Raw genomic sequence first — 27,437 nt, forward strand, 5'->3', positions numbered from 1 at the left:
CATTGTTTCTCCACTGGCCTTTTCGACCCTGACATCTCTTGTGACTGCTCACCTCACAATATAGAATATATAGAATATTTCACTCATAAACAGCATGTCTCTCAAGGGTACACCTTGGTATTGTGTATCACTTGAAGAAATATGAACAATGGGTAAAGAAATAGAAAAGAGGGATGTTGGACAGGGAGAGAAAAACAGTCAGACTGCATTTTTCATGTTGAATGATAATGGCCAATTTGATTTGATTACTATTCCAAGTGTTATATAAAATGGAGCCATGCTGCCCTCTGTCTGTAATATGCCAAAATTGTTCCTCTATACCTAACAAATAAACATTTTTAATATTATTTCAGAAGAAGCTGCTGGTGTAGTCTTTGTTTCCATATGTGTTTTTCTGATTTGGGGGCTTTTCTACTGTTTTACTGTCTTACATTGCAGTTTATAAATATCACATAGTGATAAAGCCTTATTATATAAAGGACTGCTTTATAAATCTACAGCTACCAGAAAATACAAAGTAGGAACTTTTTGTAACATACAAATGCCTTTTTTGAGTTTTTCATGTTTTATCATCAAAGAAATATTAAAGTCAGGGATTGGTTGGTTGTAATAAGCCTTTATCATGTAAGACATTTTGACTTGTCACAGTAGAAAAAGCACAGGTATAAATAATAAAAATGATGACAGCTGAATTTTATTTAGCTGCTTCAGTTTCAGGGTCCTGGTATTGTGCATTTGGCTCACTGTCACTTTGCTCACTGTACTTTTCCTACAATGACCAGTCAAAATGTGAAAAAGCCCCATTAGGACTACTGACAGAGAGTAACACAAATATATATGATAGTAAAACAAATCTTTATACATTGGTCTAAATTGAGTTCCAGTGACATAAAATAATTTATTGCATAAATATTAATTCCCCTCAATTTAATATTAAGTAGAGAGTCACCGTTGGCAGTAGTAACAGTCTTGAGTCTACATGGATCAGTGTTTATTAGCTTCGAACATGTAGGAATTAGGGCCCACAGCAGTATCACTGATGCAACACTAACATCAGCTTTTTGTGTTTCAAGGTAATTAGGTCAATGGTGGTTAGTGGTGTAAAAGTACACCAGCACCAAGGTCATAATTTAGAAAGTGACACCTGTACGTGCAGTGTTTCACACTTCACTGTTGTCAGGCCACACTGCTAACCAAAAAATTGACTTTTGATGTCATCATGCATCACCTAATGCTATACAGATACTACACATTGTCTCATTAAATAATTGACTGCATATATTAAATTGTAGATGTTGACACATTTTTTCCTCTTCATATGAAACATTGCTGAAGAATTCTGTGATAAACATTTTTGTGCATAACCCAATTATTATTGAAGCAAGTGAGTTCTAATGCTGGGCTACTTCATTTCCTAACCCTGCATTTTCAGCCATGCAGAACTGCTTAAAAAGAGACAAAAATGTTGCTTTGGGCACTTTTATTCTGTATTATATATGGGCCAATTCCTATTGTGTTTCCTTCTTTTGCTGGAAGGCCTCAGTGTTCTGAAAAGAGAGCTTGAAGTATGATATTTGCTGTGTTTTTACTAATGATTATGCTAGTAAGGCCTGTATGACATATTTCATACACTAATAGGCTTTACTGAAAATCTCCTTTGCTCCTCCTTTTCTCTGTTTTACTTTCCTTCATTTTAGTTGTTTTGGTTACTTCCCTTGCCCCTTTATTCTTAATGTAATTTCTTGTTCTATTATTAGTCTGTAATACATGTTGTACATAATATCCACAGATGGGTGATAAATTGAAGGAAACGCCAATTAAAGTGTTATTGTAGGTGTTGGGCAGTCTCTGAAACTTGGAAGTGGAGCACTATTCTCCCAAAAGATATTCCCTCAATTGATGTATGAGGATGATGATGGTGAAGAAGGCTGTCTAACAATCTCCCATAGGTGTCTATTTTGGTTTGAGAACTGCTGACTGTGAAAGTACCAGAGCGATAACTGGAGGCATCTGCATTCAAGTTTCTCCACTTATTTAACTATACAGATTTTATTTCATTTGTCATCCATCCATATTGTTACATGATTTGTTTTACTTGTCTCCAAATTATTCATATTAATTAAAAAAAAAAAAACAATAATAATGAATTGCATACACTGTGTCTTGTGTCATATTGTCCAGCAGGAGGAGCTCATAGTCTAGGTAAGAGGTGCCAAGGTTTACCATTTAAAGGAATAGGGCTGTGTTTATTTCCAGTAAATTTTATGGCCGCTACGCTCGAAGAAACTCAGTAAGTTAGAACAGTAGAAAAGCCCCCAAAAACAGCAAAATGCACATAAATACGTAACACCAACTGGCTCTTGCATATTGTGTATAGCCGCTGGAAGTCGACCCCTGGGGGCTTTTCCGAAATTTAACCCCTGCATGTACAGTATGTCTGCCAGTTTGCAAGCCACCTCCACTAAACACCTAATGTCTGCAATGTCTGCATCAGTGTACACTCGTGTGTTTGTCTGAGAAAGAAAGAAGAGGGAGAGAGAAGAGACGTTGTCATGGGGCTAGCCTGCCATTTGGTCCGTTTGGTTAATGGGTGCTACCAGGACTAGCCCTGAACCACCACGTCGCGTATTAAAGTTAATCCATCGCTGTGTTTTCCACAGGAGAAGGCTGATGATGCCTGTTTAGAGTCACTACAGCTGCTGCTGCTGTGTGCGAAGATTTGCATGAGCTGTAGCATTAACGGCTTGCAATCCCCTCCAACCCGGCTTTAATCCAGGCTCCATCTTTTTTAACCCTCCTAGCCATTATTTTATTTACTAAATGCCCATATCCCTCCGCAGGGTCAGAGAGTATTTTGAAGAAATTGTCAAATGGTTTACGTTGTGTTTTTGGCATTACTTCTCATCGATGTTATTAAACATTTGCTGTATTCACGAAACGTCCCCTTGTCGACGAGTCACACCGATTCGGGAAGATTTGTGTGTCGTACTTGTGGAAGGGGGAGGTGGATCTAGTTTTTGAGGAGCCTAGAGGGGGCTGTGCTTCGGTGCCACTTATCATTAGATATGGCCACCGTTATGGAGTACACCGAAGCGTCATCTTCAACTTAATTTTGTGATATTTCATAGTCATTTCGCAGTTCGGCCGGTGTGGCAGGTGGAGTGTTATTTTTTTTAGAAAGCTAATGTTTGTTTTTACATGTCCTGGGAGGCGGCGGTTACTGCGTGGCAGTCCTAACTGTCCGCTCGGTCCTGCAGCTTGTCGCAGCTGAAGAAAATAGGACCAGTTGCCAACCAAGCGGTCGGCACCCAACATTTGCGTTGCGCGTCGCTGTACATTTTCTGTGGATTCACATATAAAGTTTCAGTTACGGAGTGCTGACTGTTACGACCGCTTGGATTTGGGCTTTGTTTTTTAACGTTAATGGTAAAATTGTTGGCCGTAGACTTGGGTGGCTAACACCAACTAGCTATATAACCCTAACTCGTGCGACGACAGCTGTCATTGGTGAAAGGAAAGTGACCCCCCACCCCCCACCCCCTCTCCACAAATGCATGTGCCAGTGAAGCGGTTTTCTGTTGGATTTACATCAGCTGTCTTTCCATCAAATGGGCAAAGTTGGGAATAACCTTGCAACGTTGGAATATCCTGATATGCGTAATGCATTTTTGAGAACTGCGGTGTTGCTTCACTGGAGAGAGGCTAGCTAGCTCAATTAGCTCGCTAGCTAGCTGGTTGATAAAAGTGCGACGTTTCATCACCCATTATTTTGGACATGAAGAGGATAATTCGCTATTCATAGGGCTGGAAGGTAAGCCTTAATGAGAAGTTTAATTGTCTCTCGTGTGAGCTAGAGTTGTTTGGCATGCACCTTTCTGAAGCAAAGCTGAGCCAACATTATCCATCTCCAGTCTGATGTTGGGGGTTTGTCGCCGCCTTGGTTTTCATGACTCAGACTATTCAACGGAACGGAGCATTCAATAGAGAGGCTCATGGATGCTATGTAACTAGAAATAGGTGGCTAACGTTACATGTTTTCACCTCTACCACAATATATTCGACCGACAGTCACACACAACTAACGTTAGATGGTACCGAAAAGCCGAAACCAAAGCTTACGTCATTGTGTAACGTATCATTTTCACTTTTTGTATGGCATTGTAGTTCCCCAACACAGTTCCGTTTCACTGAATAGACCGAGCCTTTGTGTGTGTGTGTGTGTGTGTGTGTGTGTGTGTGTGTGTGTGTGTGTTTGTGTGTGTGTGTTAATGCTCATCACTGCCTTGTACCTAGTTGGAAGTTGTCTTACGAATAGTGTAGTTGAGGTTACCCGTTAACTTTGCCATCATTCCCAGACTAAAACATTTAACACAAGCTGCGGGGAGACAAAAGGCTGAAGCATCAATGTTTGGTGTTTTGGCGTAGGCGTTAGTTGGTACGATGAGTTGGCCAACTAACTGCAACCATAGGTAGGTTAACCTGTTTGCTGTGTGAGACACTTTCAAAGTTGTCTGGCTAATGTCTCTCAAAGCCGAGTCGAAGCTACTATTGTGAATCAAATATGAAAGATAGGGTCATTTATTTCTGTAGTTTCTGCCTCATTCAGGCGATCCCACTGTTAGTTTTTGTATGTGGTCGCCGAGGAAAGGCGACAGAGTTCAACACAACAGGCTAGCAGCAGCTATCGTTAGCTGTATGCAACTGCTTTGTGCCCAAGCTTGAGTTAACAAAAGCTAACGTTAGCATGTCTCCAATTGTGCCCGTGGTGGTCGTGACTGCCTAGTAGTCACCGGATCCTAACCTCAGATGCCCCAACTATCAACGTTTTTCTCATCAGTATCAGCTGAGGCGTACCTGGTTGTAAATCTGGTTATAAAATGGTCCTTATCAAACTAATTACACCACCAGTTACAGTGTTTCAAGGACAATGTAAGTCCCTCTTTCTTATTTGAGGATTTGAGATCAAATTCATAATGGCATAATAACTGTACTGACAGTCTAACCCTTCTAATGACTAATATTTCTTATGTTATTGGACCACCATCTGTCCAAAGAGCCTGGAGGTAGGTGGAGGCCAATATAGACGTAAGAGAAGAAGATAATTACCATGAATAGAAAGATGGTGTCAGCTCCACTATATCTAACCTCCAAAAGCATTGATGTCTAAGTAATACCTGTTTAATGTAATGATTCTGGTTAAAAGCAAATAAATGTAATGTGGGGGAACAACATATCACCTCAGCGTGGACATTACAATGTACAAATGTCATGTTCCAAATGTTATCAATGTTACAAAATGTGGTGAGGCAAATTAGACTAACCATGGTTTTTGAATGCATTTCACTGCTTTACTGAAAATGAAGCTAAGTTGACTTTCCTGTGACTCATGCTAAAGATTAGTCACAATTTAGTCTGATGTAATTGCATATTGGCACAGAAAAACAAGCTAAGTGGCTTGTGTATTTTTTTTTTTTTTTTTTTTTTGAAGACAAAAGTAACCATTAAAGTAATTATTGGTGGGGGGAAAACATAATATGATGGTATTTGGCAGTAGTTTACTTTTTAAATGAATAATGTGGTGCAAAAACAGGTAGGCCTACTCTATCTTTCTGTCTTTCCTCCTTTCTGGGAAGGGGAAGTTCATAGTAAAAAAAAAAATTAAGAATGAGACTGTTAACATGTGAAAAATGGATGTATAATCTCAAAAAGGTATAATTTCAGGCATTAATAATTTATTAGAGCATATTTATAACCAAGCCCAACAAGGCTCTGCAAGGGTTTAATGATATTTTCACATCTATAATATTGCATCACTGCCTGGTCACAAGACTCAGTTAACCATAAAACCTTTCATGTCACTATACAATCACGCAATAGAAATCATGGACCAAAAATAGATGAGTGGTGCCATTGTTGCACCATTAATAAGTAGTGTGTGTTTACCTTAGAAATCTCCATAAGTTATTCTAATTTAAAAGCTATATTTAACTAGTTTTGACCACTCCAAAATCAACCCACGGAAACATGATATATCATGAGCTTATCAAGCAGTTATCACTAATATGTTAGCAAACGGTTGGCCACTTACACATCAGACAAAAAATCAACATGAACATCCCATTGAAAGTTGCTGAAGACCTGAGGAAAGTAAAAGTTGTACTAATGCAGCCTCCTAATAGCTTTGTCCTTGTATACACCAGTTGTGTTGTGTAGCCAAAGTAACACAACAACAGCAGCAGTAGCAGCAGCAGACCTTTGTCAGTGTCTGTCTACTCTGGATGATACTTGGCATGGCTGTGAACTCAGCGTTTTGACAGTGCTTACAGTCCATTGCTTATAGTCCACTGCCACAGTCATTAAAGTTCTGTGCATAAGATGGAAGAAAAAGGACTTCAAGCTTAAAAACACTTCAGGACAATAAAAAACTAAGTTGAAATGCATTCATTGTCAACAGGGTGCCCATTTTCCATTGCGTGCTTGGCAGTGGGCAGGTAGCACGCAGTTCGCTTGCCTGAGCGTGTTCATTGGAAATAGCAAAAACCGAAACAATCTCTACAGATTTAGACAAAATTTTCGTCAAGCATCAGGTTAGCTTTAACTGATGAGCAAAACACTTGATTTGCATCACTTGCTTGCAGCACAGTAGGTCTCACTGCACTACTCTGTTGAGAGAGGCTTGATGGTTACGAGACATAGCCTACATATAAAAGCAGTTTGCACAGCACGAACACATTTTCAGAAAGAAATCACAGAAATCTGAACACATGAAAAACATAAAAATGCAGATGCATACATACAGGGCCTGAGGAGGTCAATAGCTAGAGTATGAAAATGATTCATATGCTACGGTCTTAGCAGGCACATGATCTCACCCCAACTGAATACCTATAGGAGATTTTAGACCAACGTGTTGGCTGACACTTTGCACCGCAATCATCAAAACACCAGATGAGGGTATATCTTTGGAAGAATAGTGTTCATTCCTCCACTAGATTGAGAGGTGTATAATCTATGTCAGGTACATTTAACCTGTTCTGGAGGCTTATGGTGCCCCAAAACTTTATTGAAAACGTAATGCTGTTTTTGCTTTAATTTGGTATCCATCTGTAACTTTACCTTAAGTGGGGAGCTCTATACAGTTGAGTTTCATTGCATAAAAAGGGGCAGAATTCTGTGCTATGCTAATTGCCAATGGTAAACATTGGGTTTTTGTGCTTGGTGATCTTTGAGACGTTATTGTGTCAAATTAAGTCAATTTGAAATCCAAAAGATGTTAGTAAGAAAGGCCTGCCTCTGTATGAGACATCTGATTGCACCAGTGTTTGTGCGAGGTGCGTAGTAGCATGACTGTTCCTGGAGCTTGGAGCAAGAAGCGTTTTTGAAGTGCTGAAGTGAACTCCAACACGGAGTCACATCTAATGAGCAAATTCTATTCGGAAACGATCCAAAGAATTTTTTTTCTTGCTTTATTTGTTATTGCATTTTCGAATGCAAACAGGCAATGGATATTTTGGCTTTTGCCATCTACAGACATTCAGACAAACTGATATCCAAACTTACCAGGAACCTCAGTAGTTACTCTTAGTATCCACAGGGCCTTTTCTTTGTTGCTCCCATCTCTTTACATTAATGAAGAGGAAAACTACTGAGTTTTTCATATTTTCAACCCAAGTGGACTTTGCCTCAGTTGAATGAGGATTGTGTGATGTGGGGAAACTCCTGGATCACTGTATACTGTATGTAATTTTTCAGTGAAAAGTCAAGGTACTTCATCACATTTTTGCAAAAATCCTGTAAATCCAATATTGCCATAAAGAAGCCCTTTCACTGATTTGCAACATTGTTCAAAATGGCTTGATTCAAACGGAGACAGTATATGGATTAGGGCTTCAACTAATGATTATTTTCATAATTGATTAATATACTGATTATTTTCTCAATCATTTTGTCTATAAAATGTCAAAATTAGTGAAAAATGACCGTATCCCTGAGACAAAGGTGTCTTCAGATATCTTATTTTGTCTGACCAACAGTCTGTCCCCCAAAATATTCAGTTTACTACCATGTATGACAAAGCAGATTTTTGGCATTTTCAGTTGCAAGAATGACTAAAATGATTAATGGATGCTCTATGTAAAGAGTTGGGGTGTAACGATACAGTCAAAACACAGTTTAGTGCGATCGACAATACAGAGCTCACGGTTTGATATGAATGAAAACATTCAAAGATCTTAGTGTATAATAAGCATGTCTAAATCAGATTATCTTTAATGTACAAACGGCAATGTCCTTTTAAGATGAGGTGCAAATGTCTGAACTTTAGGTGAATAGCCATTACCAAGCCACAAAACACCTGAGTTGGCCACACCACAAAACCACTAGGTGCTTACGTCAATCATAAGTTTATGCGGTGGCAGTCCTAGCAGTTTTTGTTTTGATGCTAATGTCACAGTGGCAGTGCTACCTCTGTGAAAAAATGTTGCACCTCATCTCACACAGCCCAGCTAATGGCTAACACGGGGAACCCCCAGTCCCGCTAAGGTGGCCAGATTTAAACCGTGGGCTAAACACCTAATGTGCGGTCCCAGCCTGAACTCGCTCACTGCTACATCCATGTTTCTTGAATTGTCTGTAACGATTGATTTGGTGATGCAAGCTCCCATTCATTAACAGCCACTTCCAACACCGCAGCAGTATTTTGGCCAGTGTGTGATTGTGTGCATTTGGAGAACAAAACTCACCATTTCCCACTGGTGGTTGATGATGTGGGCTGTGATAGGTTTTAGGATTAGCAACGTGACCCCTGCGTCAGTGAACGTCAGAGTCAACAACAGGTCAGTCAAGCAAACTGAAATTAGCTTGATTGCGCCCTCTTGCATTAACATCAGTAAATGACATCTACATCCTCTGGAGGTTATGATTTCATTGACTTGATATAGCGATCCACTTCTAAGCTTCACAGTGCGTATCGTCATGTTTTTGAATCACGAAATATGCCACAGTGCATTCTTACACCCCTAGTAAAGAGTGACAATTGCTGCCACTCCACTCACATACTTTGGATTGGGCTGAAAAGAAAAGGCTGAGTTGATGAGCCTTTCTCTGTTCAGGTTTTCACATTTTTCAACACTACGTGCTTGGAGTAATTATGCAAGAAATGCTTGAGGTGGATAAAGGGCAAAACACCTTTGGCACAGACTGTAAACTGCATCTAAAATGCTACTGAATATGATTAGAACTAGGTGTCTTTCACTAATAGCAGAGTGTCTTATTAAGTGACACACGATCACAGGGGAAAAAGCATTTTGGTTATATATTTACTAGAATCAATTGCAATTCAAATAGACATAATTGCATATAAGCTATTGAACTGACCACATACTTTATGCAATTTTATGCATGTATGTGATATGGGAAAACCTCAACTCTTTGTGTAGACACTTCAGTTTGTCTAAGTCTCAGAAAGGGTAAACAAAAATGCTCTGGATATATCAGTGAAGAAAGCTGCATGATATGCTCTTCCAACACTAATGGCTTGAATGTTCCCATGATGTATCATCTCCTTCCACCCACCCATTCTGAAAGCCTGTTAACAATCTAAATCTTCTTGGTGTCTGAAAATAATACATTTTTCAAGCTAAGATTTCTTGTAATGTAACACTATCACAATCGTCTATTTCTCTCCATTTTTTTTTTTCAGAATGTCATCAGAGGATAAGACTGTGGAACCCTCTGACCAGGGACCCCCGCCGTCCTCCAGCAGTGTAGGGGCCACATCCACAGGGAGTCCTGCCCACGCTGACAAGCGACCACGTGGCAGGCCGCGCAAGGATGCTGCTGCCACCCTACCCCAGGTGCCACCCTCATCCACGTCTAAGAACAGAAAGAAGTATGTTTTTTACCTCATTTTAAAGAAATAATTTTGTAAATTTATACTAACGTGAAAGTTTCTTATTCCGAAGAAATGCACATACCTTGATGATTGTAACTTACTTGAATTGTGATGGTGTCCAAATACTATAAGGTTAAACCAAGGTTATTTCTTAAAGGGGACATATTATGCACATTTACAGGTCTATACTTTAAATCTGGGGCTCTACTGGAATATACAAACTCTGGCCGTTAAAGCTCCTGTCTCTCTAAGGCTCCCCTCCCAATTTCACTTCTTTTTCTTGTTCTTTACTCAAAAGGTCAACTTCTCAAATACATCTGTACATTTTTGAACTGAAATGGGATCCAAAATATGAGAGCAGAGAACGCAAACAATGCATGGAAAAACCTTATCAATAAAGGCTACAGATGGCTACAAAGGAACAGATGGCCGTTTATGGGCATGCACAATGAGCTGATGTCAACTCGTCGGCAAGGTAGAAAAAAACTTTGCCAACAAAGCGTTCAGAGCACGTTTAAGTCTGGGCCTTTGACTTTTGGGAAGCATTTCTGCGTACGTTAAGCTCAAGTTTTGGAAATTTGACCATGTTAAGCATAGATATCTGACTTCATAACAGTACATAAATAACAGAAAATCACAAAAAGCATAATATGTTCCTTTTCGGCCTCTTTTTATTTCAGTAATGGTCGTGCGGCCAGGTGTCCAGTCCATTTAACCTTTCCCCCATATTTATAACCCATTGGACCCATTCACAAGACAGCTGTCACTCTAGTTGTCACTGTTGGCAGATACTCCACATTCCTTCTCTCTTGATCACACACACCTTTACACTTTCTGTTTATCTTCTTCCTTCCTTTTCTCTCTTTTTTACTGTTTACCTTTTCGCTATCTGGTTAAATTACATTTATACATCAGTACAACTGAATTCATTTCTATTCCTAATTGAAATGCCAATTCACCAATGCCGGGCAGCATCTGACCCACATTCAACTCTGGTCGAGAGGAGGGTCATGGAGTAGGGTCAGCTGAACAGATAGACCCCATGATGTGGGTTTAACCTGTGTTGTTCTGAATGGGGGATGAGGTGGTCTATTTGATATAGGAATAGTCAATGGGCAGTAGGCAGCATTGGAGATGGCACATTCGTGTTCTGAGTTATGGAAACACTCCCCTTGGGATGAAATGTTTTCCTAATCTGAATTGAGTCATGGAAACACTCCCTTTGGTATGAAACGTTTTTCTTATCTGAATGCTATTGCATTTCTATAAAGCCACTGCTCTTTGGTCTACCTGCAGTTCCTTAAATTGTCAGAAATTTAAACCTGCAATAACTGAATTTTTTTTTTTTTTTTGCCCACTCGGGGCCAGTGGAAACAACATTGGCATATCATCACCTATTATGTTGATATGGCAAACTTCTTAGCAAACAGTTGCTTATTTAAACATCCAGCAGTTATGGAGAAACATTAATTTGGACTCATGTGTCGGTGAGTCATTTAACAACACTAAATGTAGCTCTGTTTTTGGTCTCTACCAACTGTCAGGGGAGGTGTTTGGCCTTGTTAGCCGCTAAATGCAAAACTGTGTTCATTAGCTAGTGGCTAACTGTATCAGTTTGCCATTTGGTGTTGAGCAGGTAGTGTACGGTTGGTTTTTAGAGCTTTCTCACTGAAACAACTGCAACCGAAAACAACGCTGTGAGAGGAGTGAGCGTGAACCAAAATGGTTAAGTTGAGGGCTAGACAGCTAAACAATGTGCAAGGATGCCTCTGTCCCTGATGAAGAGCCAGTTTGAGATTGAAATATTTGCAACAAAGAAGAATATTTTTAAAAGGGTGCATTCTACAGGGTTGCAAATCCTTGGAAAGCAGACTTCAAATAAACTTGGAAAAAAATGGACAATCTTGTTTTGCATTATGGCTTTTCTTGCCTTCACCTCATCAGTTAGTGTTGTGAATCAGAACAACTTATTGTGTATTATTACTTATGTACAAAATATTTTAACTTTCCAAAAATTGTCCTTGGTAAGTAAACTGTATTGCAGTAGGTAAGTCTGTATTGCAGAAGTGATTGTGAGGCAGGCAGTGTCAAAAATCCAAAATCATATTAAATCTGGCTAGCATGGAGCCATTTAATTTGAAACAAAGAAATGTCAACTCAGCCCCTGTTTTCTATATGAAATTCAAATCAAGAAGTATTTATAAAAATATCTAGGCGTTGTAATTGAAGATATAGCTGATGTCTAGTGGTCAAGTGGTGTAACCAAATAATTATACATTACATATCTAATGTGATATTGGTAGAACACAGAATATTTGTTGGTGTTTTTATTAGACATTGCAGAAAACACTGGTCATGTTTTGGCCATTTAGCTGATAGAATTTTTTTTTTGATTAAATATCCTGGTTTTTGTCCTTATGATTTTAATAGTTCCACAGCAGCATGATTTTAGGTTATGCCAGCACAGGAATTTGTTATGTGGCATTGTACAAGGTGCCTGGCTTCTTTGTGACTTCCATAGCAACATATAATGCAGCTTAGAGCTGCTCTGTAATATAATGCCTGCAAGGTTCTTAACTCTCTCCTTAGTCTGTCCTCTCAATCAATCTTAATACCCTGCTCCCAATGGATCGTTTAATCTGCAAGCATCCAGACGATAGGTTAATGCCACAGTGGAAGGATGACCTGGGACAGACTTGAATTGCTTCATGTTGATGAAATGGTCAAGAATAAACCATCAGCAGAGATATGTGCTTTGAGTTTTTCATGTTGTAATGGTCAGTGTTGTCATGGTCAGAAGGAAGACTGCAGTTGCTTGTATAAAAATAGATTCGTGATAAGGATGTAGATTATGGCTAAAATGATTATCAGTTATTTTGCTCAATATTGTTATCACAATTATTCATCCCATCTCAGATTTCATTGAATTTAGTTAAATGCCTCTCCAGAAGGCTGAACAGTGAGTTTATATGCTTTAGAGCATCCTATATACTCTAGAGCCTCCTTAATACCAACCCCCAGTGATCAGAGCTTTGCAGATGAACTTCACATTGTGCCACTTTTAGGCTTTCAGCCAATTCATTACACCCTAATTTCTGATCACACCATTGGTTTAAACAACAGCAGGCCAATGGCTTAAAACTAGCTGTTTTTACAGCACAGAGTCATATAGTAATTTAGTCATAATGTGCAGAGCTGTGAATTATCTTCCAAAACAACTAGTGTTCAGATCAACTGGCTTCCTCTTTTAGTGCCTATAAGCAGTGTGTATAAATATTAAAATTACCCATGTCATGTGTTAAAACTAATTAGATTGAGACAAAAGGGGATGTGTTCGAAATTGCTCTTGTAAACCTGGTTGTTGGAATTTACTAGATTTGCCCACACTCCATCTGCTAGTCAGTCCACTCCAGAACAGAACGATCCTTGTCAGGTTTTCCAGGCAGCGCCCTCCGAGCTGGGACTACTTACCACAGCATTATTTTCACCTTTTCCTTTTTTTCTCTCTCTCTCTCCCTGTGGTGGGACTGTGGGGGGGATAAGTTGTGCAGGGTATGGGGTTGAATAAGTCTTGAGCGTTTGTCAGTCGAATAACTGGCTTTCTCAACGCTGAAATTTCTGAAATCTGATGCCTTCAGAGTATTTATATACTGTATGTTATGTAGCAGTCTACTAGAAGACGTCATCACCGACTACTTTGTGCACCTACATAAAATTGTGGGCATAGATGAAAATGTCATACAGCTAATTTCTGCATTGGTGTTTGCTTTCTGGTTTCAAAAAACACTTAAATGTCACTAGCTGTAGAGGGTAAAATGATTTGCAGTGAAGATATAAGGTGAAGCCGATGAGACAGAAGGTGTGGTACTCTGCATCTTTCAGCCGTGAATCACTTTTAGGATAAAAATGGTTACTTATCCTGCCGCTATCGCACAGAAGTTTAGCTTCAGGTGTATAGCTGTTTGTAGCTTTACATGTCTCTGATATTTTACTTATGTCATTCTGATCAGGTGAAGTATTTCTTAAAATATAACATAATTATAGGCTTTCCTGATTATTTTTTCCTTGTCTGAACATAGACCTTCCAAAGTTATTTAATGAGATTAATAATACTTTTTGACGTATGCTTTGCAAATGTGTGAGTTAAGCTAAGTATACACTTTATTATAATATAACTATATTGAACAGTGGTCCTTCTTATTCAAATATTTTTTTCCTGATGAGAGTTAACAGGTTCATACTTTGTCACAGTCTCTCTGTCAAATCTCAACGTTGATGCGATCCAAAACTACGGGAAGGCGGCCCATCTTTGGTTTAGTAATTACTGTGTGCACCTTTTAAGCTCTCTGTAAAAATAGATAAATAAATAAATAAATGATTGTTTATTTCCACTCTATTAAGATATTTATGTTTGATTCAAGCTTACAGATAATTGTGTGTTAAGCCAAGGTTTGCTAGAGCTCTCTTCTCTTCCTGGGTTTAAGGGTTGTTCCTTATCTTGACATGGAAGTCGTTTAGAGGGAGGGGTTGATTTGGCATCTAGCCAATTGTGATTTCTCTCTCCAGTGGCACCGAAAATTACCCACCCCCCCATCTCCTCCCTCACTTCCAACCCCCTGTATCCTCTTGAGTACCCCTGAGACACGCTGCTCTCATTTGGGCTGTGTTTGCTCTCCTCACTTAGCATGCTAACAATTGATGTTGCTATTTAATTTGTATCCATGACAATTATGCCCTCCACATGGCGCTTCCAAGATTAGGTTAACAGAGCTCCCATTGGAGGATGCTGACACTGACAGATCTCTCCATACAGTATGTAAAAGAGGGGGTATGTGCTGTGTGTGCGCATCTGTATGAGTTGGCACTCAGGCGTATGGTTGGAAATGTAGACGTGGTTGTCTGATTTGCTGACAGGGCATATTTAGTAAGATATGGAAAGGGTTGTACTTTCTTTATAATGGCTAAAAATGTTTTTTCTTGCCTTGGTGCTTGATATTGGTGACGTCTTCAAAGAGATGAGGACAGGGAAGAAAAATTACATTTAAGGGGACCATATTATACCTCAGTTAACACAGTTCCGTGGGGTCTTAATAAAATATAACTGACATGCTTTGGTCAAAATACCACAAGGATCAAGGACCGCAGCAGCCTTCTCATCCTGTTTAAACAGCCCTGTTCAGAATGGCCGGTTTGAGTGCCTGTCCCGCCCACCTCACCCCCCACTCTTATGCGGGTGTGCCGGCTACCATGGCAACTGTTGAGCGTGAACTCCAGAGAAACATGGCTGCCGGAGAAAACATAGCGGTGCCCATGAGTGGTGCAGCAAACGTGCCAAACAAATTTGACCACAGGATGATTTGTGATCATTTGCCAGCAACAGCCAGCAAGCGACGGCAGGCACTGACTAGTTCCCAACCAGCGCGGTAATGTTACTGAAGTTCAGTCCAGTAATCTGCTCTGGATCAGAGCAGAATCAGGTGTTTATTCTTCCAGAAGATGAGACGGCAACACAGGTCTCTCCAGCTGTCTGCTCCAGAGATGGCCGGCACTTAGCAGCAGTCTATGGGCAAACATCAGCTCTTTCCCATGGTCAAGCCCTGCGATACGCGCGCATTTTTCACCCTTAGCTTAATTTAGCTGGGGCCTGGCCGACGCGTGCAAGAAAAACATGGCGGACCTCAAGAAATTTAGTCGGTGGAGACTCAGATAGAGGCATGGAATGGGGGAGGGCAGTACAGTTTCAATGAAATCCCAAGTGATGTAAGGGGCATCAAATCTGAATAGCTCTGAGTACAGAGCAAGCCAGCCCATACCAAACTGACTGGGTGGTCTTATTTCACTGTTTGTGTATTAGTAGGCACACCAGAGACCCAAATATATATTGCCAAGCACTTAAAAGTGAGTTTTTCATAATATGGCCCCTTAACTAAAGACTACAGGCACCACAGAAATGGACCAGTAATGAGATATTGAACATTTGCCAATACATTGTCTGATCCAATATTTACATTTCTCTAATTTAGATACTTGTACAATGTGTTTGTGTATTAACTAGATTCACATCAAGTTTTGTCCTTGAATAGTTCTGTATAACAACTTGCATAGTGTTCTATAACGTTTTGTGTACAATCTGGGAAGAGAGGAGTGGCAGCCTGTAGTTGCTGTTGCAGTTAAGTGTTGCAGTTTAACCAACTGCAGCACTTAAGAGGCATAGTGCAACTTAGAAATGTCACTAAAGTAGAGGCAATGCAACATTTAAAAACAAAGCAAAATCCTGTTCTGCTCTCCTAACATGCTGTTTCAGTATAGAGATCATGAATCGAACACTGTGCATTAGGAATAGATTTTAGTGTTTTAACAGGCAGTCAAACATTTTAAAAATGGATGAAAAAGGTCATTATTGCTCTAACTGTACAGTTACTGTGAACAGGGCGGGATATATGAAATTTCTTTGATACTACTGCAGATACATTACCTGAGTTTTGGTACGGATACTGAAATGTTAAATATAAACGTGTTTTTCTATAAAACCCTTTTTAATTTAACAAAGGAAGTAAAAGTTCTCAAATGAAAGTGCATGACTTAATATAAAGTAAATATTAATGTTTTGTGTATGTCTTAACACAAGCAGCTGTACAAGAACTTTACCGTAATAAAAGTCTAAAATTAGCAAAATTTTCATTTACATCAGGAATAGGGATGCACAATATTATTGGCATATCATCGGTATTGGCCGATAAAAGCTCTGAAATGAAATATGGACATTGGGGAATATGACTGATATGTTGCCTTCTCCTCCGCCGCCTGACTGTGCTTCCCTCGACAGACTGTGTCACCCTGACGGTCCCGGTGCTTCCTCCACAGGCTCCACTTCACTCCTCTGCCCCTCAGACCAGCTTGGATCCAGTTGGATCCAAATGGAGAGCCTGGGCTTAGCTGGGAGGCTAGCTAGCTGTGCTTCCCTCATGGTCATGCTGCGGGTAACGCTCCGCTAGCCTCTCAGCTAATGTTAGCCTCTCAGCTAATGTTAGCCTCGGCTCTCCATGTGGATCCAACCTGAGCTCTGATCCCCGGTTTGGTATTTGGGTTAAAGTGGGAAGAAGCATCGGGTCTCACAGGCAGCTGAGTGAAGTGGAGCCTGCAGAGGAAGCACCGGCAACTTCTGTTTGGTTCATAACGGCGATTGGCAACCAGCGTTTTAGGTGCATTACCGCCACCTTCCTCTCCGGAGTCGGCAATCGGACACAATGAGTTGGAAATATCGGCATATAGGATATCGGCAAAAATATCGTGCATTCCTAATCAGGAACTATCTGGTCAAAGAATAAGATTACAAATCTGACCAGACATGACGCTTTTAATACTTACCGATAAGGTTTGACAGTGTTTTTTCAATTCATGTTTCGCACATGCCTAGCTGTAGACTGAAATTAGACCTGTTAGTAAAAACACGGTTATTACTTAGTTCACTTGATATACCGCACCAGTTTGGACATATACATATACTCCTGAAGTGGTTAAAATTGTACGTAGCTTTAAACAACCAATTCCAATTAAATTTTAAAAATCAATTACGGAGCCCAGTACTGAGAGCAGCTTGGGACATCACTACATATGAGTTGGGGCAAGCTTTTCGTAACAGGGACTCCATGTTCTCTAACACGTCTGCAACAGCATGGCCACAGCAGAGCGTGTCCATTATAATCAGCTGAAGCTGCTACACTTTTATGCAGCTGGTCTATTGTAATTTCTCTACGTGGCCCCCCAACAGTAAAAACTACGTAGAACTGTGTAAAAAAAAAAAAAAAAAAAAAAAAAGATTTAAAAAAATACATCATTGTATTTTGTGGGTTTTTTTTCATTGCACATTAAAATAAATCAATCAAATCAATGTTCATCCATGATCCTGTAGTTAAAATAATCTAGTTTATTAATTCAGCACCGGTTAATATAGCCTACACTTCCAAATCCTGCATAACCAACTGCATTATTGCAACCGCACACTACAAAGATGGAGTCTGTGTAGTGGGTAAAAAAAACGCCGCTCTTCCCTACTACATGACGCGTCGCATTCGTGCCTGGCTGTAATACTATTATGTACTTAGGAACAGTTTCATTTGGGTAAAGCAGTATCATTACATTAAGTAGTATTACCTGTAAGAAATCCAAATTTTACCATCCTCTGGCTTTTGCTTTGAAAACTGAATAGAACAACCTTAATGATATTTATTTTACTGGGTGAAAATATTTCCTTGTTCCATTGACAAATTGGCAACAATAGCTTGCTGTCAACAGATAGAATAGATCTTGATTGCATAGGTTAATAAGAGGTTGTTACTGTGTTGTTAATTGGCTGACATGTCAATGTATTCAGAGATTTATCTAAAGTATATCTAAACTATTCTATTTCTACTCTAAATCATTAAAAACAGAAGGTTAGTAATTGTTCTTTTCCACGGACTTCCCTTACAGCCGCAGAGTAAAAAATGGTGCATCATGAAAGTAGCGGGGGGTTTTGTTTCATTTACATAAGGTTGCACAAAATCTTATTAATTTCAAATTGTTTAGTGCACATGTATAATAGGAGCTAATACTGTATATAGCTGAAATCATTGTCAGTGTAAAACCAGAGAGAATAACTACTGTGTCATCACTTGAGCCACTTGCTCAGCGGGGAAGTGTGATCAGCTTGACTCTGTGGTTGGGGTGACATGATTGTTACACCGTGATAATGTGATAACCGCGGCAGCATAACCACACTTATTATTTACTTCTCACAATTGAGCACATGCTTCTTAACCTTTTTTTTTGTCTAAACTAAATATAGCTGAAATCTATAATGAAATGATATGAAACATTTTATTATTGACGGCCGTCAAAGTCAAACTCCTATGTAGGAAGATAGGGCTGGCAGTAGCAGTGCCGCAGCAGCAATGCAGTTCAGCGACGCACACGCGATACTCCGATAGAGGAAGGCATTGTGTCCCAGGTGTTAATGATAAAGGTATTTGTCCCATGTTGCCCTGAAGATCAACATGCACATCTCAGTTTTGGTGTATGAGCATCAATTCATTTTGATTGGTTTTAATCACTGTCATCCTACAAAGATACAATCATTTATTTGAGGCTGATGTCACTTGAATTCTTGGATATTGCACTTTATTTTAATTCCCTATCTAGTTCAGATTTGCCTCGTTCAATCTTTAAACAACACATAGTACCAGGCTGTATTGTACACCCCCCACTACCACCCCTCCGCCTTGCCCAGCGGCTTGAGTGCCTCCATTAAAAATCAGTGACAGCTGTGACTATATTTAACTAATTCATGACCACACAGCCACCCCCCTTCTGAGGAAAACCCAGGCACTTGTCTCATTCTTTTTCACTGCCTCTGATTATTTGTTTGTGTCTCCTCCTCACCCTAGGGGTCGCACCAGAGGGAGGGTTGTTGTGGATGAGGAGGACAGCATGGATGGGACTGAGATAACAGAGTCCATCGGCCCTCAGGACACAGGTGAGACTACACAATCCCCTTTTTTTATCCATTATGTACATGTTGGTTCTGTTGGGAGCGATATAAGACTTGAACTTACACATCCAGACAGCCTCATGCAGAGAGTGCTTCAGAGGATATTTCAGTAGAGGTAGGGGATACTCCCTCTCCTGGAGAAGGATGGATGAGAGCTTTTTCTTGGCACTCCATGCTTCTACTTCAGGGCTATAATTGAAAGGGTTTAGCCTGAGCTATGAAGCTGCAGTGGGTGTGTATTTTTTTTTCTCCCCTTATTGCTTCCATCTCTCCTCATGCTCTGAGATTGGCATTGAGGTGCAGTGGGAAAGAGCCCAAGGCTAATGCCCTCTAAAAGCTTTTTAAAATCCCATCAGTCTCTCCAGACCCATTTATGTGCTTTTTTATGTGTGTACATCACATCACGTGACCATGCCTCCCATTCTCATACATCTCAGTGCTGCCCTGTTGCTACGCTGGAGATATTGGGAAATGGGGTTCTGCCAGTGTCTAGCTTTTCTTTTATTAATTGTAGTTTACCTTACCAATAGGCAATTTTGGGAGTTTTAAAGATTCCAATAATATGATTTTCTGTTTTGAAAGAACCAAGCACACTGTTGGCTTTTGCCTTTCAGTCTATTCCCTTGTCTACTAAAACCTTGGTGGTTCCCTCAGTGGCTCTCTCTGCCTCCAGGCCTTTGCAAAATGAAATCTACAATTCTATACAGTCTTGTCCTTAAAGTTATATGTGCGCAGCTGAGGTCAAGAAGAGTATATCTGCTTTTGAAAAGGTCAGCATATTGCACATGTTTATCTTATGTATAACCTTGCTTTGTGATACTTGTGTAGCGTAACCTAAATTCTTCATGCGTTGCCATACTACCTCTAACCATAGCCTATATTTTAACCCATCTTACTTTTTAAAGGCTAGCATGGTGACATATTAATACTCATTATAATACTATCTCAGTGGGATGTAACCCAGCAATCACGCTAGAATTTATTTTTAAATATTTCAGTGAAAAAAAAACAACTCACTCATATCCCAAGACTGTAAGTAGTCTTTCACGGGTGCATTTGGCTATCAGGAGGTAATGAGCTTGAATTTGTCCTTGTGTAATTCCACTGGATGACACTGAATCATTGCGGTATTAGCCTAATTACATCTCAATGAAATGTGAATACAAAGAACTTCACACTTTGATTTTATTAGAAACTGGACAGCTGTTGAACTGAACATGTATGTCAAGGTAATACAGACCTGAATAAATTAATTAATTAATAATAATAAATGAATCTGGATCACTGAACATCAAACTCAAAGTAATAAATACCCACAAACTTCTCATCCTCCCACAGTCAGGATGAAGCCACTAACCCTCTGTAGGGATGTGTGTGTTCGGATTTTATCTTTATCTTATCCATACTTTTGTCAGCCTGGTTCTTTATCAATTCTCTTATCGGTTCTTTTTCATTACCAAATTTTTTTTTTAAATGATCATTTATAAAAAAGAATAAATTCAGGACAGGATTAGAATTGCTTTATATTTTTAATACAAGTAAGTACTGTTTCTAGAGCAGCAACAGTAATGTAAACAGCAAAGTCACTATATAAACTCAATAATATGTCACTGGAAACAAATCTAAAATGTCAATAAAATAAATAATATTTCTGACATCAAAATACTGAGTGATATCAACCAATGTCTCTGTTCCTCATTCTTTCTAAACTTTAGTCTTTCTTCCTGTCCTCTGTCCTCCTCCCTCTGCTGCTGATGTGTTTCACTGCCTTCAGGTGCTGCTGGTAGAGAGAAGATGGGCTGATTTCTCTCAGCCAGCACCTAATTTTTACAAAGCATTGCCAAATTTTAAGATCCGTGGCAAACTAAGATAAACAGTTAGGCCCTGTTTACACCTGGCATTAATATGTGTCTCCACATGCAATCTTCCCTGCTCTATACGCAAATGAACATGTGCATCATTTCGGTTTAGAAAGACCAAATTCGTTGTTGTTTTTAACCGGTGGGAGGACCGGGGGTCTGTGAACCCTCCATCCAAAGCTTTGTTCAACTTGTTTGATAACAGGACAAACAAATATATAATGCATTGTGTGCGCCCTCACGAAAATCAAATGCCTGTCCTATGGATTTGTTCTAGTGCTGCAGCTGAACGTGTTTGTATGTATATATATATATATATATATATATATATATATATATATATATATATATATATATATATATATATATATATATATATATATATATATATATATATATAGTTATATGCGTTATATGCAGTAATTGCTCCGCAGCTGCATCTTCCCATTGAGAGACGCTGTGCGCATTTACGCACAAGGCACAGCAGCGTAACTTCATGAATTATTTAAATCTCCCAACACGCCGACAGGATCGGTCAGGATCTAATGTTAATTAATGTTCTGTGTTCTTCTACACATCCAAAAGGTCACACACATAGTCCAGGTTCATACAGTGAAATTGTTTTGAGTAAAGAAGCCGTCCTCCTGATAAATCCTGATCTCATCATGTCGAGCAACACAGCAAAACTAAAAACTGTAGTTATCAACTAGACAGGACAGAGGAAACTATCCAAGAGAAACATAGTGAAACGTTTAGCCTCTGAAATTGTCAGACAGACAAGTGAAAAACAAGTTATTTTCTGGTTTTGGTTTAATTTCTATTCCAATTGATGATTTGAAGAGGAAAACAGGTTAGGTGAACGGGAAGTGGACTTTTTTTTTTTTTTTTTTTTTAATTCACATGAAAAATAGAAAAACAAAATAATGCATTTCCTTATCCTGTTATTAAACAAGTTGAACACAAATTTGGACGGACAGTTCACGGACTGGAAAGCAGCAATGCACCTCCCGTGCCTAGTCTTCTGGTAAATAGAGGACATCAGTTGAGTAGGCGGTCCTTCAATGTGGCCCAGGACCCATTGCGTTTCCACTGCTAAAAGAATTTGGCCACATGCGGCCCAGACCACCTCCAAATATAGTCTGAGTGATTGGATCTCAGTGCGTTCTCAATGCGTCTTGGGTGCGTTCACACCTGTACTGTCCACATGTTAATGCCAGGTGTAAACAGGGCCTTGGACTGTATACAGACAGCTTTCAGTTCAGCTTGTTCATAACAACCCTAAGTCCCTGTGTGACCGGTGGCCACTATCAGAGCCAAATAGCGCTGATTACAAACCGATTAATCGGTCGACCTCTTCTTTCGGGAGGGTTTTTTTTTTTGTATGATTAGCATAGTGAATTGAGGATTTCTTTTTTGTAATTTAGATCAAATATACCCATGATTAGGGATGCAACGATTATAGATTTTGATGGCATGATTATAGTCTGAGTCTTCATGATTATTATGCATTAATTCATTTCACAATACTAAGGATGGATAAAATCACATGAGCATGTTTGTTTTGAAGAGGGAGCATGAGATACACACTTCACTGAGGATTCTGCAACACCAGAGGTAGTCTTAGTCTAAAAGTGAATAAGAAAATAAATAATCCATGCCAAGATTAACTTCAGTTGGATATTGCAGTAATGACTTCAGTTGATTTGTAATATTTAAAATATATTATTTTTAATGCAATTAATTAGATCCCATAGTATAGTGCTGGAAGTCTACAAGACCTTAATGTTAAGTTAGTTGTTTGCACCTGGTATATTAACCTACCATACCAGAATTTACTCAACACAAATGGGAGGAAGCAACGGGATGTAAATGGTTGCACTGAAGCTCTTCAGGGGATTACATGCCATTTTGGTGAGCGTTAATTTATAAACGGTGCAATGCTCCTTTTCCTGCTTTGTTGCCATTGGTTTATGTTGCACTGAAAGCCCGACTCTTAACTCACCGCTACTTCATTGATTGTAAGTGACACTACTATATTTAATTCCCTACCAACTCAGTGTTTCATTAAGTAACTTGCCACTAAAGTAATGTTTTTTTTTTAACTTAGTTATGACTTAGTGTATTACCTTCACTTGAGCATTATAGCTGGATGGTGATCTTGACGTTTCATTAAGTTCGAGGTGTTGAATCCTTTAGCAGTGACTTTTCTTCAGCAAGTTTTACAAATTGGAGATCATCTTCTTGAACAATCCCCTGGCCATTTTATGTATCAAAAATTCTCCAACCCCAACTATTTAAGGCGTTTTTGTGAAAACAATGCTTTAATGTTGGGTCTCTTAGCCATTGCCATAACACTTCTTGTCGGGAGTCGCTCTCGTGACAGCATGTGGAACTTTGCGTACCTGAACTTATTGCAGTGCAGCATTTTAATCTGGTGCACCAGGTTTCAGGTTTGGTTCTGTGGGGGAACTTCTGCCTGCAGTCTGCCGATTGAGTCTTTTGACTTTTTTTGGTTTTTTTTGTTTGTTTTTTTTTTAAACACAATTGTCGAGTGTTGTTTAATTTTACTCACAGTGCAACCGTTGTTCATAGAAAAATAATGTATCATAATGTCCCTTTTTTGAAAGTGAGAACAGCTGAACCGTATGTTTACAAAACCATGACGTTTTAGAATGCGGTTAATAGTGAAATCAGTTAATAGCTGCATCCCTACTCATGATATTGACAAAATAAACAAAAAATTTGTTGTATTTTAGGCAAAGTTTCCCCCATTAATATTAAACCCCACTTCTTCAGCTGTTATTCTGGCAGCTGTGATTCTTGTTTTTTCTCAGCCTCCATTGTTATTGCTATTCTGTACAAGAGCTCAATTTTCCCAGTGGGTTTACTGTAATCAGTGCTTGAGCATATGGTCCCCATATTTTACCATCCATCTCACTAATAAAGGCAGTGTTTTTGACCTGGAGGAAACTGACTAGAATGTAATCAACCTCTCCTATGAAAGCTGTATCTGTCAGAAGCTGCATGCTGATTTTACAGTCATATTTAGCAATGAAATGAAGAGCAAATAATAGCATTGAGGCAATCGTTGAATGGTCTGCAATGCTCACAATTGCAGTGGAGGGATGTATTGACTGACTGACGATTCTGGGTTTTTTTTTTTTTGTTACCACCAGAAACACAAATCCAGCCAGTGGAGACTGTGGAAGTGGAGACGACTGAAGTGCCAGAGGAGGACAAGCCCTCTTCCCCTCTGGCCCAGAGCCCTCCAGCCGAGAATTCAGCAGGACCATCTGTCCCAGCAAGTAGAGAAGTCAAAAGCAGGTTTGAAACACCAAACTTTGCCTTAATAAAAGTCCCCGTTTCTAAATGCTGTTTGTGTGAATATATGCGTGCAATCATTAGTATGTAATTGTGCATATGACGTGCTATTTGCCTTGTTGTGTATATGTACATGGGTGGATTGAAATGGAGTCATAAGCTGGCAGAGGCAGCACTTCCTTCCCAGGTGCCACTCTGTTAAAGGTTGTAATCAATCTTCTGGCCTGTCTGTGCTATCGATGTTAGTGATGGAAGGCAGACCAGCAGCATCTCCTGGGATCTTATTAACAAGGCCATCTCATGCCTTAAAAATGTGATAAGTATTAACCACCCCTTTATTTCTAAACTTTCCTGTTCCTGGTGCTTTTTTTTTAGTCTCCAACCTCTTAATATTTCCATGTCCATATATATATATATATATATATATATATATGTAAGGTGATGGATTTTGTCTTCATTAAATAGGCCTAAATTCCTTATTGAGCATCTTCTGACATGACATGAATATGCCTGCAGTGCTTGATTTTATCTATTTTTTTGGCAAAGTTATGTTAGTGTGTTTATAATGCAATTGTAAGGAAAGATTGATTCGACAAGTAGTGTATTCATGCACAATTATTTTCTTACTTACGGAAGTTAGCCAGGATAAATCATATTCATATTCATAGCCTTTTTCATGTAATAAACTCATTTTCAGGATTTTCCCCAGAAATTTGGTTGGAAAAGACGTTAAGTTAATGATTGGGGTTCATCAAGTAAAAAAAAAAAAATCTGAATCCAACAGCCAACTTTAAGGTCTTTAATATAGGATCTTCCCAAAACCATTTTAGAGTTCTGGTCTGTTGTGATTTATCCACTCACTCTGTTTTAAACCGTCATAACTAACAATGGCATAACCTTCTTTAGCGTATCCTTTATCTTAAAATATTGCCACTTATTCCCAAAAGAGCTTTGTTAGAAGATTTCTGGAAAATCTGCATCCAAACAATTTTTGGGGCATTTCAGCTTTAATCAATATAAGGTATTATGGGTAGACAAGATAAAGAGGGGAAGAGGGTGAGGGGTGGGGCATTCATTAAGGTCTATTGCCAGAATCAAACTGGGGGATGTTATCATTATATAGTATACCTTTTAACCCCTAGGCAACCAGGAAGCCCCAGTATTGTAGCAAAAATGTCTCCTCTTACACCCACAGCTTAAGGGTTACAGGTTAAAATGCAGGCGACAATGGGGCTGGCCTGCTACTTGCATACCATTGTTCATCCATTACAGCTTAAAGTGTATGTGTAGACTGTGTGGGCCTGCCTCACAAATGTCGGCATTATGTGTTATTATGTATGTTGCGGCGCAGACTGTTCCAGAAGAAGGAGGCCTTAATTCACGGTGACATGTGTGGCACTGTATTAAGTCACAGTAGGTATATATAATTAAACACCCCCTACCACCCATTTTCTTTGTTTCAGTGAGCGTCTCTGTGCCTTCTGTTACTGCGGTGGCCGTAGCCTACTGGGTCAGGGGGAGCTGCAAGTATTCAGCATCACACCTCAGCTTGACGCACTCTTCAGCCACAAAGGTGGAGGAAGCTCAACGAGCGATAGCAGTGATGGTGATAAAACCACTCAGCCAAAAATGGCCGGAGAGACCACCTCAGGACAGAGGGAAAAGACGAAGTAAGTAGGCCTGGCTGACACTGTTGTCACAAATGGTTTGGCTGTCATTGTTGGCCAGGACAGTAAAGTCATTTGTGAGGAGTCCTTGTAATAAAACCCAAAATCTTTGCTATGGTCTTTTGAAAATCTTTTGGATTTGGAAATTGATTATTTTATATTGAGCACAATTACCCTTGAAAAAGTTGCAAGGAACCTGTGTCCACATGTTTACATACACATTTACCTATACAAACCAGCACACAAAGAAGCAGGCACACAAACACACGCAGAGACCTCGCAGGCTAAAGGGCTTCCAGTTAGCAGGTTGTGTTGTCATTCTACATTTGAAGGCTAAATTATCACTTTGGCCTAGCAGGCATAATATCTGTGATGGCCCTGAGGCTCAGGGATGCCGCATCAGATAAAAGTTACACATGAACCTTAAGTGTGTTAATGTGTACAAGCACACACATACATGCATACTGCGCCAACAAAGGACCCTCCTAGGACTCTTTTGGACAGCTGCCAAATTTGTTTTGGTCCTTTGGAACCAATTGGGCGTCTCTCTGGGTTCCCAGTGACGTAATGGCAGTGGGAGTAATATGGGTCTGGCAGCGTGCCAACTCAACCAGTAGCTGTTGTGTCATTGCTGTGTGATTGGTGATTGGGGCCAACCCTCGGTTGTGCCACACAGAGACAGAGGAGGGAGCACAGGCCAGGAGGAGCAATTGTATATTGATTTCCCAGAGAAGCAGAGATGGTGGAGACAGAGCTGTGGAAGTGTGAGGAGGTGTGAAAAGATCATTTCATAATTGGTGATGAAACTTTGGCTCTAACAATAAGCTGTTAAGGCTGTTTGTCATGAGTGTGCCATCATGCTTACAGAAACCGGTCTCTTGATTTTGGCCTGTGGTTTGTTTACTGGAACTTGGGTCCTTTTTAAATGCTAATGCTCCCTCTCCACATTTTCCGCATGCTATGCAGCTCACTAGTTCAATCCAGGGACTCTGAGAAACACATCCTTTTCAACAGATTTTATGAGACAGAACAGCCAGCCTCTTGTGCACACGCCAAACAAGATGGCCCTCTTCCTCCTCCTCCTCTCCCTCCTCCCCCACAGCTTTTTATTTGCTCTCTAACATTTCCCCCCGGCTCATTCTCTCTATCTTCATCTCTCTGCTTTTGTA

At 39.7% G+C, this 27,437-nt stretch overlaps 1 protein-coding gene across 11 annotated transcripts in view; it reads left to right on the top strand.

Annotated features, from left to right (window-relative positions):
- The first annotated feature begins 2,919 nt into the window (after nucleotides 1-2,919).
- The window catches only part of kmt2cb (lysine (K)-specific methyltransferase 2Cb), an 82,876-nt gene continuing 58,358 nt past the window's right edge, over nucleotides 2,920-27,437 (top strand). For 7 of the 11 annotated variants that reach the window (XM_044369008.1, XM_044369012.1, XM_044369009.1 and 4 more), the window contains exons 1-5: nucleotides 4,370-4,469; nucleotides 9,701-9,889; nucleotides 19,318-19,406; nucleotides 24,457-24,604; nucleotides 26,065-26,271. In XM_044369008.1, coding sequence (XP_044224943.1) covers nucleotides 4,441-4,469; nucleotides 9,701-9,889; nucleotides 19,318-19,406; nucleotides 24,457-24,604; nucleotides 26,065-26,271 — 662 coding nt within the window. In that variant the 5' untranslated portion in view covers nucleotides 4,370-4,440. Of the gene's footprint in view, nucleotides 3,812-4,368; nucleotides 4,470-9,700; nucleotides 9,890-19,317; nucleotides 19,407-24,456; nucleotides 24,605-26,064; nucleotides 26,272-27,437 lie in introns of those variants that run through there. The other 4 variants (XM_044369013.1, XM_044369016.1, XM_044369017.1 and 1 more) reach the window with 2 other exon arrangements.

The sequence above is a fragment of the Thunnus albacares genome, chromosome 12 (assembly GCF_914725855.1).
Source record: "Thunnus albacares chromosome 12, fThuAlb1.1, whole genome shotgun sequence".
Taxonomy (NCBI): Eukaryota; Metazoa; Chordata; class Actinopteri; order Scombriformes; family Scombridae; genus Thunnus; species Thunnus albacares.